Source organism: Seriola aureovittata, chromosome 9 (genome assembly GCF_021018895.1).
Source record: "Seriola aureovittata isolate HTS-2021-v1 ecotype China chromosome 9, ASM2101889v1, whole genome shotgun sequence".
NCBI lineage: Eukaryota > Metazoa > Chordata > Actinopteri > Carangiformes > Carangidae > Seriola > Seriola aureovittata.
This window is the reverse complement of record NC_079372.1, coordinates 18,709,608-18,724,680: the sequence shown is the minus strand read 5'-3', so window position 1 is coordinate 18,724,680 and position 15,073 is coordinate 18,709,608. Positions and strand designations below refer to the sequence as shown.

At 42.0% G+C, this 15,073-nt stretch overlaps 1 protein-coding gene across 1 annotated transcript in view; it reads right to left on the bottom strand.

Moving 5' to 3' along the window:
• ctnnbl1 (catenin, beta like 1) overlaps positions 1-15,073 on the bottom strand; it is a 53,207-nt gene continuing 38,134 nt past the window's right edge. The window contains exons 14-16 of the mRNA XM_056385412.1: positions 9,199-9,336; positions 7,991-8,063; positions 1-708 (exon numbers count right to left, since the gene is read on the bottom strand). Of these exons, the coding sequence (XP_056241387.1) occupies positions 620-708; positions 7,991-8,063; positions 9,199-9,336 (300 nt within the window). The 3' untranslated portion in view covers positions 1-619. The remainder of the gene's footprint in view (positions 709-7,990; positions 8,064-9,198; positions 9,337-15,073) is intronic.

Sequence of the window (15,073 nt, the reverse complement as noted above, 5' to 3'; positions counted from 1 at the left end):
TTTTATTAACAAATTTTTTATTTGAAAATATTTTACACGCAAAAAAAAAAATCCCAAACAAACAAACAAACCAGGTAAAGTGATGAGAGCAAGGTCTGTCTGTTTTTTTTTATCCTGCAGAGTTCAAGAACACAGTAGAGAAAGTAAACAGCACATCTCCTGTTTACTGTGTCAGTTTATCTACAATATTCTGCTCTCAAAACTTAACTGCTCTGCAGTGAGCACGTTCACTTGCACCGCTTACACTGGATTTTAACCAGTTACCTGTGATGTATACAGATTGTGTTTAGTGGATAAATAAGATTTAATTAATTAAAACATCTAATTAATTAACATTTTTTCCGGTAATTCTGAGTTTGTTTTTCTTTTTTTTTTCCCTGAACATTGCATGTCAAAGATTCAGGTAAGATTATAAGATAAAAAATGAAAATAAGTAAATGAAGGTTTGGTTTGTAGCTCTGCATGTAAACGTCCTCACTGACTTTAGTTACAGAAAAACAGACCACTGGCTCAAGGTCACGGTCAGTCGGTCCCAGATCAAAACCGAGGGATTTCAGTGTTCTCACATGGAAGAACATACTGTTTGTGTTTGAGAGAGAGAGAGAGAGAGAGAGAGAGGTTAGAAGTTGTCTGCGAGGTCCATGATCCTCTTCCGCTCAGCTTCTTTGTACTCGTCACTCTTCCCATCGCCGATGCTCTCTGCGTACTCTGCAAAAGACGGAGAGAAGTTGGCGGATTAGTTGACTTGACAGCGCAGGCGTGGCTGTTTGACTTTTGAAGGTACAGAGAACATCCTCGGAGCCAGGAATTCACGAGCTCCGTCTCCCCATGGCTGAACAGAAGATAAATGTGAGCGGGAAAATAATACACGGTATAGGGAATCTGCCTGAAAGTCTTATTCAGAGTGACGGTAGAATGAGCTCTAGTCACTTTGTCACCAAAAATAAGGAGTAAAAGGTGAATGTCCTTGTGTTCTCACAGCCCTGAGAGCAGGGAAAGAAACAGATGTTAGTATTTGAACAGCAACTGGATGTAAAGACACATACGTGGCCCACATTCAAATATGTACACACAATATAGATTTTTCTAAGTAAAAGAAAAACATAAGCAAACATTAACAGGAGTTAACCCGTCAGCAGCTCCCATTCCTCCCACTCGCTTTTGAAATTGTGTTGATATCTGGTTGTCTACAGTGGAGAATGCCGACTGAAGACAGTGAAGAATTGCCATCATTGAATAGCTTTTCACTACAGTCTAGACTGTACTAGTTCAGTCTGCCCATCACTTTGTAACAAAACTCCTATTACAAGATGTTTCCTTTGAAAAAGTGCTGTCATATCATGAGCCGTCCCTGGACAGCGCCTGTGTCCTCCGGCTGTGAACAGTAATCAGTCCAGGTGTATTGTGCAGTGATTGCACTTCATCACGTCCTCCTGAGCGCTTCCTTCATTTTGTGCGTCTCGCCTCCCACACAAGGCCTCCGAGACCAACCCAAAGTCGATTTGTGAGTCTAATGCACAGAAAGAGAAAGTTACAGCTGCTGCAGACCCGGTGGAGTGCGGGCATTTGTTCCATCTCTCGGCCAGCCTCTGAGGCAGGGATCACACATTAAACCCGGGGATGTCGAGACAGAGAGATGAAAAAGACCACTCTCTTCTCTGGGAGACACTGCAGAGAGGAAAGAATGACGGAGGGGTGGGGGAGGCTTTCCTGACAAGAGCCCGCAGGGTTTAGGATGAAACACGGCTGTCAAAGACACAGAGGAGATTTTGTTTTACAGTTTCACAATTTTACAGTTTGCTTTCATTTTCTCCACTAAATAAGCCTGACTGACCCGGGGCTTTGCTTCAAACCTTTCTCACTGTCTCACTGCTCTCAGCATCGCCACAGTTTCTTCACCAGATTCCAACAGTTTCTGTATCTTGGTGAATACAGATAGAAATGATGCCAAAACTACAAAAAGTTTTATTTTGATCAAATGGAATTATCATTTAAAAGTACTCAACTGATAACAAGCTCAAAAATCACTGCAGGTGGTTTACACTGTCGTGTCACAACAAAAAAAGGTTCTGGGTTCAAACCTGCCGTTTGCATGTTCTCCTCGTGCCTGCGTGGATTTCCTCCTCGACTTCCTCCCACAGTCCAAAGACATGTAGGTTCAGGTTAATTGGCCACTCTAAAATTGCTGGCAACCTGTCCAGCCATCGGCCAACATCAGCTGGGATTGGCTCTAGCCGCCAAATGTGGAGGAAAAGAAAGAACGTTTCTCTCTGAAATGTCATTGAGGAGAAATATAAAGTGGCAGAAGATAAAAAAACAAAAAGTAAAAAAACAAAAACACACAAGGTGTCTGAAAATTGGACCACCGTCCATCACTGCATGACAGAAGTAAAGGAATAAATCAGACAGGTTTGTATTAAAGTCAGGAGCAACATCAGTCATATTTGAGCTGTAAGGAAAGCAGACAGAGGACGGCAGGGTGGTGCAGTGGTTAGCACTGTCGCCTCACAATGAGAAGGTTGTAGGTTCGGTTCTAGGTTTCTGTGTGGAGTTTGCATGTTCCCCTCGTGTCTTCTTCTCTCCAGGAACTCCGGCTTCCTCCCACAGTCCAAAGACACGCAGGTTTAGGTTAACTGGTGACTCTAAGATCACCTGTAGGTGTGAATGCTTGTTTGTCGCCTGTATGTCACCCTGGCCCTCGCCCAACGTCAGCTGGGAATTTGCCTAAAAGCATAAGCGGTATGGGTAATGGATGGATGGACAGCAGACAGTATAATGCATGAGATACAGGTTTGCAGACTGGAGAATAGAGGTCACTCCATCACTGGATAACCTGAACAGAGCTGGGTTGAGTTATAAGCTATAAAAATGTAAGTGCAGTAGTTTGGGGGGGTGGGGCGGTGTGTGGGGTGTAGGTTTGGACCATGGCACAGAGATATGCAGCTTCCACAGCAGCAGCTCTGGGGGGATCTGAATGTGATCCCCAGAGGTGTGGGATGTTAGTGAACTACAAAATGGCAGAATTTCACGGTTGACTGAGAAAAGCAGGTTAGGGGAAACGGAGCGAGTGACTCAACAAAAACATGAAAACCTACAGACTCTTTTCATTGTTCGCCTGTCATTGTCCCTGTGTGTGTGTGTGTGTGTGTCTCCGTGTCTATAAATGGCGATGCAGTCAGCCACACAGACGGAAAGGTCAGAGATTCGGTGACTCTTCAACTCTCTGCAGAACCTTTTCTTTGGCATGCTGGTACTCTCTCCTCCTGTCACCACGGCAACACGGCAGAGGACAATACAGTACTGAGCATCGCCATTACTCAGGTCAGTGACTGGGACTGATCTGCCATGAGTACAAGGAGAATCGTTTCCAGGAGCAGTCTCTGCAGCAGCAGCAGCAGCAGCCCCGGGTAGAGACACACTCTAGGACTTTGAGTGTGATTACAGCTGCAGCTGGGACACAGCAGCTCATTTAAAACACCCATATACCCAGTCTGAAACTGGTCTGATCCAGCCGCACAAAGGGCAGCTGGCACAAATGATCCTGTGCTATGTTCATCCGACCGCAGAAGTCGTGGCATTGAGTGTCACTGACACAAACGGCGGAGAAGAAATCAAAGCCGTTCTGAGGTTTCTGCTGAGTCGTATTATGCTCGTCAACGTCGAGATAAACTGCGTCTTTATATCTAGATCGGAGGAACGCGGTGTGAAATAATGTCTACTGCAAAGATGTCTCTAAAATACCACCATCAAAACATAAAAAGGACACCTTGAGAAGAATCACCAGCTAATTTGTATGGCCACATTTAGTGAGCCATCTGCTGAGCTGTTTTTTTTTTTTTTTTTTTTTTTAAATAGCTGTTTCCAAGGCTTTTAAAGGAAATGGCAGCATTAACAAGTTTTTCCTATGTATCCAGTAAAGAAAAGAGCTGCACTATTGCATTGGGTAATGCACTGCTTCATTACTATAACTGCATTTTGGATCTTTGGAGAAAAGGATCAGGTTGTGTGTTGATTATATTTTCTACACAGGCTGGTTTTTCTCTCTTCATCGGATTTGTTGATAATAAAAAAGAAAAATAATAACCAGAGTTATCCTTTAATGATTCAGATCATCTATCAGAAGTCATACTTCAACAGTGGCTCAAGTGTCAAGGAAGGATAAATGAAAAATTCATACAGTGACTGAAAATGAAATGATGGATCTGGGCTGGATTATGACCCCAACAAGCCAGAGTTAAGTGTTGGATAGCAGATTTGGAACCCCCCCCCTTCATACCGTGATGGGTCAACCTGCTATCACCATCCGTCTCAGGTGACTCTTAAGTTCAGGTGTGAACGCACCCAAGACGCCTCAAGACGCATTTGAGATTCAATCACTCAGGTGGTCTGGGCCACGTTGAAGAACTGCCTACTTCACTGACGTCCTCTGTCACGGTCTAATTAGTCCCCCAACAGTTTCAAAACGAACCTCAAATATTTTATTATTTCAAATGACTAAAACTTTAGTCTGTGTGCAGCACATGGTTTCGCTCAATCCCTATGTTCCCCGTTCTCCCTCCCTCTCTCTCATCTGTCAGACTGGTTAAAAACAACGCATTTTAACGGGGGATTTCTTTTTTAATTCCTCACGCCTTCCAGGAGAGACCATCTGAAAGTCTTGTTGTTCTTCTTCTCCCTCTCTCTGTGACGGCCTGCTTTTCGCCCCGCCTCGGTGTGACTGTTCAGAACTGCTAAAAACACTTTGGGCCTCAGACAAGGCCAGACAACATGTTGTACCAACTAATTCTGTTAGACCTTAACCCAGCCCTGAGGCAAAGGAGAAAACAAGTCCACCAGAAAGTATATTTGACATCACCTGAATGTCCTTTATTCCTATGCTTTATACAGTTTCTCAGAGCTCCACTAGCACTACCTTGAAGGCAACATACAGTGTTTAACATGAATCTTTATAATTACGCCAAGTCTAACCACCTGTCAAATAACCTACCTAAAGTTTCTTAAGTGGAAAACCTTGCCCCAGGTTTTCACAGCATTAGTGAAATCAATGTTCTTCCTTCCATTGTGCAAAGCCTTCCTTCCTGCAGAGCTGCTTCTCATTCAGAGAACTAAAGCCATTAAGGTCAAGACATCAGAGCCGGCGACACACTTTGCATGTGCTTAACCTTTTACTGCAGTTTCACATTGACCAGTTGAGGCACTTGAAATGAGAGAGGGCTTCACAGCGCGGCCTAATGAAAAGGGTGAGGGCATGCGCCACGAGCCAAACACACACACACACACACACACACACACACACACACACACAGATGCTATTGGACGTACACATGCAACAGCACCATACCATTACAGATGCATACACACGGTCCTCAACACATAAACACAATCGCAATGCAGGACAAATACATATACGTCAAGATCATGCAAGGACAAGCTCACGCAACATGCACATTAATATGTGAAAACATGCGAGGGCCGACATGAATACAGTCTGCAAACTGTATCACAAAGGAAACAGACTCAACATGTTCATACCTGCATATATTTTCTCTCAAAGGGATGTTAATATGAAAAAGAAAAATATGCAGATAGAAGCAAACAAGGTGCACATAAATATGCAGACATGCTACAGGCAAACATTTACACACACAACAAAACAAATCTTGTTAGTAGGTAAAAACACATCATGGAAACTACGCAGAGAAGTAAGGCACACGTGTATGCAAATATGCAGATGAAAACAAAAGCAAATACACATTTGAAAACACATTCCCGCACACACACACACACACACACACACACACACACACACACACACACACACACACACACACACACACACACACACACACACACACACACACACACACACACACACACACACACACACACACACACACACACAGTGAGGGCTGGAGAATTGCCATGCTTGCTGGCACTGCCATGCGTGACGGATGGCTCTATCTTCAGTGCTACATGCCACTGAGAGCCAGGGGGGTGTGTGAATGGAGCCTCGTCCTCGAGCTTTATCCGACAATGATACAGGAAGGATGGATGTCACACCGGGAAGAAAATAACACACCTGCTAGGTCTTTGAAAACCAAACAGAAAACAAGTACGGCAGGACAGGAAATCTTTGGGACGGGGGGGAAAAGAAGTGGTGAATGACAGACTTGGCTCCTCTCACACTGACAATACGATCAAATTATAATGCGTATTCACATGCCAGGATGTATTTCTGTGCATTGTTTTACCATTTGTACACAGGTAATGTGAATAAGAAGCACATAAACACCTGTTTATACACTTCTACTTGGATGTATCAGATGCTGGATTTTTATTGTGTTTGTTTATTGCTCCAATATCTTTAGAATTAAATTACTTCTCCAACTGAATTTTGTATTTAACGATTTTCAGGACCATCATTATCACCTATATCCTCCTCTGTTCCTCTGCTCCAGTAGGTCTCCATAAGCAGGGGACAGTGTGACCAGCACAAAGGAGGGATGTATTCAACAGAAGCCTGCACAAAACACTGGTTGAGATAAAGAACTCAACTCAATCTTAAAAAAAATAGAGAGATGCGTTCTGACAACCCAGTTTCAAAGTTGACCCAAGTCTGTTTCTTTGTTCCCACAGAATAAGTAAGAATGACATTATTCATAGTATTTTATTATAATCCAGCACACCCACTTTGGCAGGCGAACAGCATGGGCTCGCTATCAAACGACAACCACGGCTAAAGAGCAGTGATTATACCAACATTTCCCCAAAAAGTTGCTTCCTTGCCAAGTACTCTGAAACAGGATTTTAAGAAATGTGTCAATAAAGATTCTCCGAAAGTAAGACAAACTGATTTAGCTGTAGGGGCAGCTACTGTCCCTTCCACAAAATACATCTCTTTAAACATTTTATTTGCTCTATTTCACTCCGTAGTGAGGGATTTATGTTTCTGGTGCCACTGCCAGGCCGACCTGTAGACGTGAGAGGGGTCCATAGTCGGAATCAGACACTAAACTCTTACTTAGGCAACATCCACTCTAATATATTTTCATTTTAAAGATCGTGTTTTAAAACAAAAACAATCTCAATCCAGACGACCATTTTAGCTCCATATCACAAATAATTAAAATGCAAGGAAGAGCTAAGGCAGTTGTAGCATTAAAATGGACAATTTAACTGCGCGACAGCAACTAGCAAAGACAACAAGGTTAGCAATGCCGCCATTTCGTTATCCATGTTGCTTTCACCACTGTTAGTCGAGGCTGATAAAACCCAATCAGGGAGCGACAGTGGACGACCATGTCATTGTTTCCATTGGTCTTCGTTTTTGCTCGTCCAGACCTCAATGCAACCCTGGAGTTTGTAAAGTAAAGCAGAACCAGCAGCATTTCCAAAAGTCTCAGTTTTAGGGGCTCGAAAACTCTGGAGCAGTGTGGAGGCCAGGCGTAAAAAATACTGTTTTGCTAACATGTTTTAACAGTAACTGGACATAAGGTGATGTCTCTGCTTAAACCATAAAAATTACATTCCTTAACTGAACAAAGGCCTTTATTTGAGACTATTAAGAATGCCTTTATTTCTTAACTGCCTCATTATGTAAGTACATTTAATCTTATTTTAGTGAGAAGTCGGGTTCATTTTCTCACAATTCCTCCATATGTTTCACATTAAAAGGCCCCAGCAGTGTCGTGAAACACCTGCGAGAAGCGAGTTTCAGTAACAGCAGATTACTGCCGAGAAAGCACAGTGAAGTAAAACTGACTGGAATCCATTAACCAGTGAGTGAGAGAGAGTTTTTGTTAGAAAGAAAAACACAGAGCAACAGAGGAAAGAGCACAGCACGACTATGACGTTAAACTGTACTAATACTAATACTCCCCCACATTACAATACACTGCATTTTGTTTGTTTGTTTGTTACTAAAGCTGGTCAATTGCGAGCTATATTTTATTTCAGAAATTGCTGTGTTAAAGAAAAGAAAATGACTCACCTCTCATGATGTGGCGTACTACTTTGACGGAGCCTCCTCTGAGGTTGAGGATTTGATGAACTCGCTGCTGCAGCTAAATGCAGAGAAAAAGAGGATCATTAAAACACACCGTAGATTTAAAGTCAAACTGAAATTTAAATTCACTTTTGATAATAAATCAGTGTATTTATCCTCAGTGATTGTTTGGACCTTACTTGATCTTATTCAATTATCAAAAACAAAGTTTTGACAGTCTGGTTGTTTGACATCACCTTCAACAAGACCCAGACAGCTAACACTAGCTAGCCCTCCTACTTTCTATAATGTGGGACACACGCAGTGCTACATGTGTGGAAGATGCCAACCATGACTCAGCAGGTGTTGAAATAACATGAAAAAGGCAACAGCAAGTGGGAATCAGTACTAACATTAGCAAGCTTAGCTAACTAGCTTCCACTTTCTGAGTGGAAGCAACTTAGCTAAGCTTGCTAGTTTCTGTTTCCAGAATGAAATACAATAACAGCACAATAGGTCCTCCTGACAGCTGTCTTAACTCGCTAACAGTGGATGGCCAACACCGTGAGAGCTTGTTAAGAATAAAATAAAAAAAACATAAAAAAAGGTCTTGTTTCGATGTTCGTAGGTTATGATGTGTTCCTGACAGCAGCGCGCCACAGAAACTGACAGCATGTCCCCAGGCAGCAACAGCTGTGAGGTGTCAGTCAGCTGCTGCCACGGCAAACACCCACTCAGAGGCTGTTTTCACAAACATTTCCAAAAAGTGTTTTATCCTCTTTGGAATACATGAAAAAAAAAATTCACAATACCCACAGTATCATTAAAGTTCATATTTCCCTACTCAAAAACTCAGATTGGCATCAATATCAGATGGGAGGCGTCACACAAATATCTGAACTGGAATTTGAAGGGGCAACTTATTTATAATTATTCCCTAAAAAAGCATGAGGTGAGCAGGGCTGGACTGCAGCTATTTAAACTGCAGGTCCAGTCTTAAACACACACAAAAGTGTCACCGCGTCCAGTGAAACCCAGATTAGTGGTGAAGTGAATGAGCCACTTGGCTGCAGTGCCCATAAAAACCATCTGACTCCTGTCTGCTTTTATAGCCTGTCTGATCAGATGTGCGAACAATAATTAATCTGAAAGGGAACTAATTTGGCAAACCAGTCAGTCAGTGTGTGTGTGTGTGTGTGCTTGTGTTTGTGTACCTGTGAGATCCCAGAGTTGCTGATCTCCACCATAATGTAGCAGATCAACTGAAGGACGAACAGTCCGGCATCCAGGCGGCGAAGGTAGAACTCGTCCTCCATGCTGTCGTCCAGGATTTCCCCGCGACGAACCATCTCCTGATCACACACACACACACAAAAAGGCACAGCACATTCATAAAAAGAGAACATGCATTTATGCATGACGAGTGAACAAATCCCAATTTACTGTTTTTTATAGAGGGTTCCTCTTGTTCATTGCACACTTTAGATTCAACAAAAAAAATCAGAGAGTAAGTTTAATTTAGGTGTTGTTTTTCATCGTTTTCCACAAATCCATTTTCTCCATTGACCAGACACAAATCAATTGATTTCACAGCGTAGCTGCAAAAAAGAAGGGAGGCGGGTACACATTCACACAAACACACACACACTTGCATAGTTATCCATCTTAACAACCCTGTCAGTATGCCAATAACACAGTGCTGCCAATACGCACACAGCCCACATTAATCATCATTAGAGATTAAGAAGCAGACCTGAGTGGGAGAGTGGAGTCTGGAGTGTGAACCATTGGAGTGGGACAGAAACAGACAGTGTGTTAAGTGTTTGGCTGTCACACAGTTTTACTTCTGTGCATGAACAATAGGAAGATATATTCTGTTAAGGCTGTAAACAATGCACAAGTTATTGCAGTGAGGAAGGCAAAGCTGATGATGCCACTTTACATTAAAATCTTAGCTTTTTAATTTAGATCTAGATCATTTTAAATTTAGATCATTTGCTAATTTAAAGACACAGGCTGAAAGATGTAGGAGGAGTAGTTCTGTAGCATTCTGCCACACAGTAGTAAACTTGTGATTGTTAACGTTCCATCATAAATGATTTTTGGTCAAAACTTTGAACTTAAAAATAATTTCTTACTATTATCTAATGGATTTTATAGAATATTACATACATTAACCAAAGGATTAACATTTCCCAATAGAGTTCTCCTGGTCAGTTTTGACTACTAACTAACACATTTAACCTACATGCTGCAAACCTACCTAAGAAATTCTGTATCAACTATTTGTGAATCATGCATTTGTTTCAGTCTACAAAAGGACGGCCCAGTACTAGACAGAAAAAGCAAACGTGCTCCAGTATGTGACAGTAAATCAAGAAAAAAGGGCGACTTTTCAAACCGCTCCTAATGAAAACAAATAGCTTTCAGCGCGAGCTAAAGGGTACTACACATGACATTTACATCCCAATGATTTAATCTCAGAGAAAATTAAAACTTTCAAAAGGCCTTGTCCTTAAAGATCAATTACACTGTAAAACCCAATTATAGCTGTTAAGTTCAGCTCATTAACATGCCTCAATCAAAGGGCAGCTCTTGAGGACTACAGTACGAGACTATTCTGGGAAAACCATTTGAGCTGCAGGTTGCAGAGCTGGGACAAAAAACAAAACAAAACAAACAACATATCCATTTTTGTGACATTGGGTTCTGACAGCAGGATTTCATCCTGCTTTAATGATTTCATCCCGAGAGAAGAGAAAACAAGCAGATACAACTTTAGAACAAAGGCCTACTGTACAATGTCAACTGTAGGTTATAAAAGATGCAAAACAATGCAGATAATTAACAACAAGAACCTTTAATAGAAGCTGAATGTAGGGCATTTGTCTCCTCTGTGTCCTCTGGGTAAAACACTGGCCCAGAATTCTGTCTTATTACAAAGCGGAGACTTATCGCATTGTAAAATATTCCCAGCGCTCGGCCTTGTTGTCAACTAGCAGCCATTAAATATGTAAAAAAAAAAAAAAAAAAAAAACTTGAAACAAAGCTATTTGAATGTAAACTGTGTTTCCACTACTTCCTGTAGGAGAAAAGATTATCTCAGTTTCCAGGACAACTCAGCTCATTATTCAGAGCCAATACAGTAGCTTGAGGCAAAGTTACACAAATCTCACAATCCAACTTCAGCAAAGATACAAAACACAGGATGTGATGGGACACAATACATACATGTGACCCCTGAGGGAGAGTGGAAAACAGCACGCACACGCGCACACACACAGATGTGCAGCACACACCGTGCTTGCTGCGTTTGCATTTTTTCTCTCATTGTTTCACACCAGAAGTCTATTTCCTGTCATCCTCATTACTGCTCGTTGGCCAGCACTGCAAAGGAGAGCCAGGGGCATTTTCTGAGAGGGTCTTGGACAACTCAATTACTGCATATCCACAGGTTTCCATTACAGCCGTCCGACTATCAGCTGCAGGGGAATGGGACTTTATCACAACCGTATAAAACAATGTGACTGCGGCTTGGTCTGTGATGTGTGTACTGGTGAGATTAGAGGAAATACAGTAGGATAGACTACAAGGTGTGTCAGCAATCAGAAATTAATTCTGAGAGCAAGGTAAAACATCGAGGCAACACGGTAATGTCAACATCAATCATACAAAGAGGAGTCCAAACCGCTTTCCCATAAAAATGAACACTACAGTTTACAGATGCTCCCTCAACGCCTCGCATACAGACTATTGGAAGATGCTAACCAGGCGTCTAAAATGTCAGAATAACACACCAGGATGGATAAAAGGAACTGATCATCTCTGAGTCATATGCTTCTGATGGTTGGGACAATTTGGAACCGGTTTTCTACTGGAACTGGTTCTCAGTTGCCAATTGTCGAGGATGGTCTCTGGCCTTTTTGATCTTTTTCAGCTCCCCACTGATTCAATGGTCAACAACTATGACCTCTTCCCAGCCGGTGTTGAGGTCAAAGTCTCTTAAAAAAAAAAAAAAAGCAAGTAACTGAACCCTGTATTATTATGTTTTGTTCCTCAAAATAGAAACACAGGTGTCTCCCGGATAATTTAAGAATACTACATGTTTATGTTATGAACATCATGAATCATCTCTTAGTGTCTGAGAAATGTCATGTGTCGTCCGTCTGTTTGGTCTGTCAGATGTCTCTAGGTGCCATGATAACCTGTGAGTATGAAGCTGGACTTATGCTCCTGCAACAATACACGTAAACGCATCCACAACCCTGCGTGGATAAGGGTGTTATGGGTAACCATAGGTAAGCTCACAGAGAGGATTAAGATGACCTATCCGAGCCGTAACAAATCCAGAATTGTAAGTCTTAGTTGATGCCAGACATTTACTTCTGTAACCCTTGACGCCTGCAGTAACTCCTCCTCCTATTAGGCCACTCGTCAAGGGAAAAAAGAAAGAGAAAGATTTTCAAATAAAGGTCTTAGACGGGTCAATTGCTGCACCCTCCGGGGAGCCTTCCTTTAATGGAATAGAGAAAAAGATGTTCAACACACATGATGAATCAAGCCAGATCTTTGAATCTGCACAGGGAGTGGAGGGTTTTGAACAATGATAAGTGCATTAAATATTCATTATTGTGAGGAGCAGAAATGGACATTTGGGACATTAAAACCCGAGCAGATGTGGGCTGTGTGGCAGTATTCATTACAGCTGCGGAGTTTTGTCCATTTGTGAGTTTTGACATTGCGGCCAATATCTTTTGTGTGGCAGCTCGGTCCCTCTGGCAAACACCGGGCAGAAGAAGCAGAGAAAGAATAACGTGTTTAAAGGAGGGATTGGACAAGTCAATTACTGCAACCTCAGGGGAGCCTGGCAGCCTGGCTACAGTACAGACAAAGTAATAAGCAGCGATTTTCAGTCTCTGTCCCTCTACTGTAACTCAGCTGCATTGTGCAAGTGTGTTTGTGTGATGGGGTGTGTATGATTTATGTAAGCCTGTGTTGTGCGGTACGAGTGCTGGATGCGTGTACTGGAAACCTCGCATGTGCGTTCGTGCCCGTGTGTGACACACAGTATGTATGAATATTGTGCGTCTTTCAATGAGAACCTTCATCTGGGTTTGTGTTCCTTAATGTAGTATTTAGTTTTGAAAATGTGTTTGTCTTTCCTTTGTGTGTGTGTGTATGTGTGTGTGTGTGTGTGTGTGTGTGTGTGTGTGTGTGTGTGTGTGTGTGTGTGTGTGTGTGTGTGTATGTGTGTGTGTGTGTGTGTGTGTGTGTGTGTCTGATGTTTGTGGATGGTTGTTATTCATGTGCTTTCTTTTCCGCTGGGATGCTTAGATGCAGAATTAAAGTTATTTCTTTGTCAGCACTTTGCAAAAACCCACTGTGACTCTGTATATGAGAGTATGTGAGAGTGTGTGAGTGTGTGTGTGTGTGTGTGTGTGTGTGTAGGACGTAATGCTCTTTATGAAGCTTAAGCAAACACCAAGAAGAGAGAGGTTAGATATCCTCATTAAAAACCGAGACAGAGAGGTTGATAATGAGGCAAACTTTGAGGAAAAAAAAATACAACTTTGTGAGAGTGGGAGATAACATGCTGATTTCAAGTTATGATAATCTCCAAAAGAAACAACAGCCCTGTGGCTTGGGGTGCACATCAATTAGCATTTGTTTCACAGAGTGGGGCAAATCAAAGCAGCGGTGTTCCCAGGAGGGAGGAGGTACTTGCTCCACCATGACATTCAGTTTGTGCTGAACTCTTTCCAACAGAACTTTTAATCCAACAGAGTTTGTCTGTGTTGAGTCTCGAGCTGTTTCTCAGTCCTGATCTTTGACCGCTCCCCTCAAACTGCCAAGACGAGGCAAAAAAAAGAAATAGAGAAAGATTAAACAAACAAATTAAAGCCAAACCAACCTGTTAGTCCTCATCCTTGAATTATTTTCTCCTATTTAAATTTTTTTTTTATTAAAGTATAAGTCGAAGTTTGTTTTCAATGTGGTATTTACTCATTGTTGCCCCTTGTGGCTGTTCTTACCAACTGTCACGGCCTCAGGGGGCAATAATGAGCTCATTACAGCATCACAATGGCCCAGTTCAGACCTCGTGCTCACATCCGTCTCGGGTGATCCGATCGCATGTGGACAACTCTGAGTTCAGGTGTGAACGCACCCAAGACGCATTTGAGATCCGATCACTCAGACCACATTCGGAGGTGGTCAGGGCCACATTGAAGGACCGCCTACTCCTTTTGACGTCCTCTCCTGCAGTCTGATTAGTCCCGCTGCAGTTTCATAATGAATGAAAATATTTTACCACTTCAAATGACTAAAGCCTTTTATTTCATTGTAGAGCTGTGCGCAGCAGATGACTGGAGACGCATGTTGATACCAGGTCAGATCAGAGCCAATGAGGCGAAGACACCACCACAACAGAAAACTTGGGACAAGCAACACGAAGCTGATTTGTGCTTTATTGGAAGTGTTTTCCAACTGTTTTTTTTTTGGTTTTACAAAAGAAAAGACTTCAAGGACAAAGACTAATTGGTCAATATGGCAAATGTGCGTCTATTTAACAGCCCCACTTCTGATAAAGAGCAGCCACTTTCCCCTGACCTTTTCCACTCGGATCTCTTATCCAGTCCCAAACGGGGCTAACCCTGAACTATAACTACACTCATTTTGCCTCACACCTTTCCTCTTGTTTTTATTCTTTCTTTTCGCTGATAACAGAAGTCTCACAACTCATGGAAATCATGTTTCAACATCCATCTCCACATACAAACAAAAGTCATTTCGCTGTAGTTCACCTCAAGTCTTATGCCTGATAAACCAACTGCATGTACAACTAATTGCATCCAAATATAATAGATTAGCACTGGCTACCAACCAGATAATATTTTTCATTAACATTATACATTATACTGTACATATACAGTGATTTTTTTTAGGATCTTTAGATAATCTGTTTGAAATTCATGCACATCTTTTTATGTGCTTGAAGATCCAATCACCACTAAAGTGTCATGCAACAAAATGGTCAAAGCTGCCATATTGACATTTAAGGAAAAGATTCCACCTTAAAACTTTGACCGT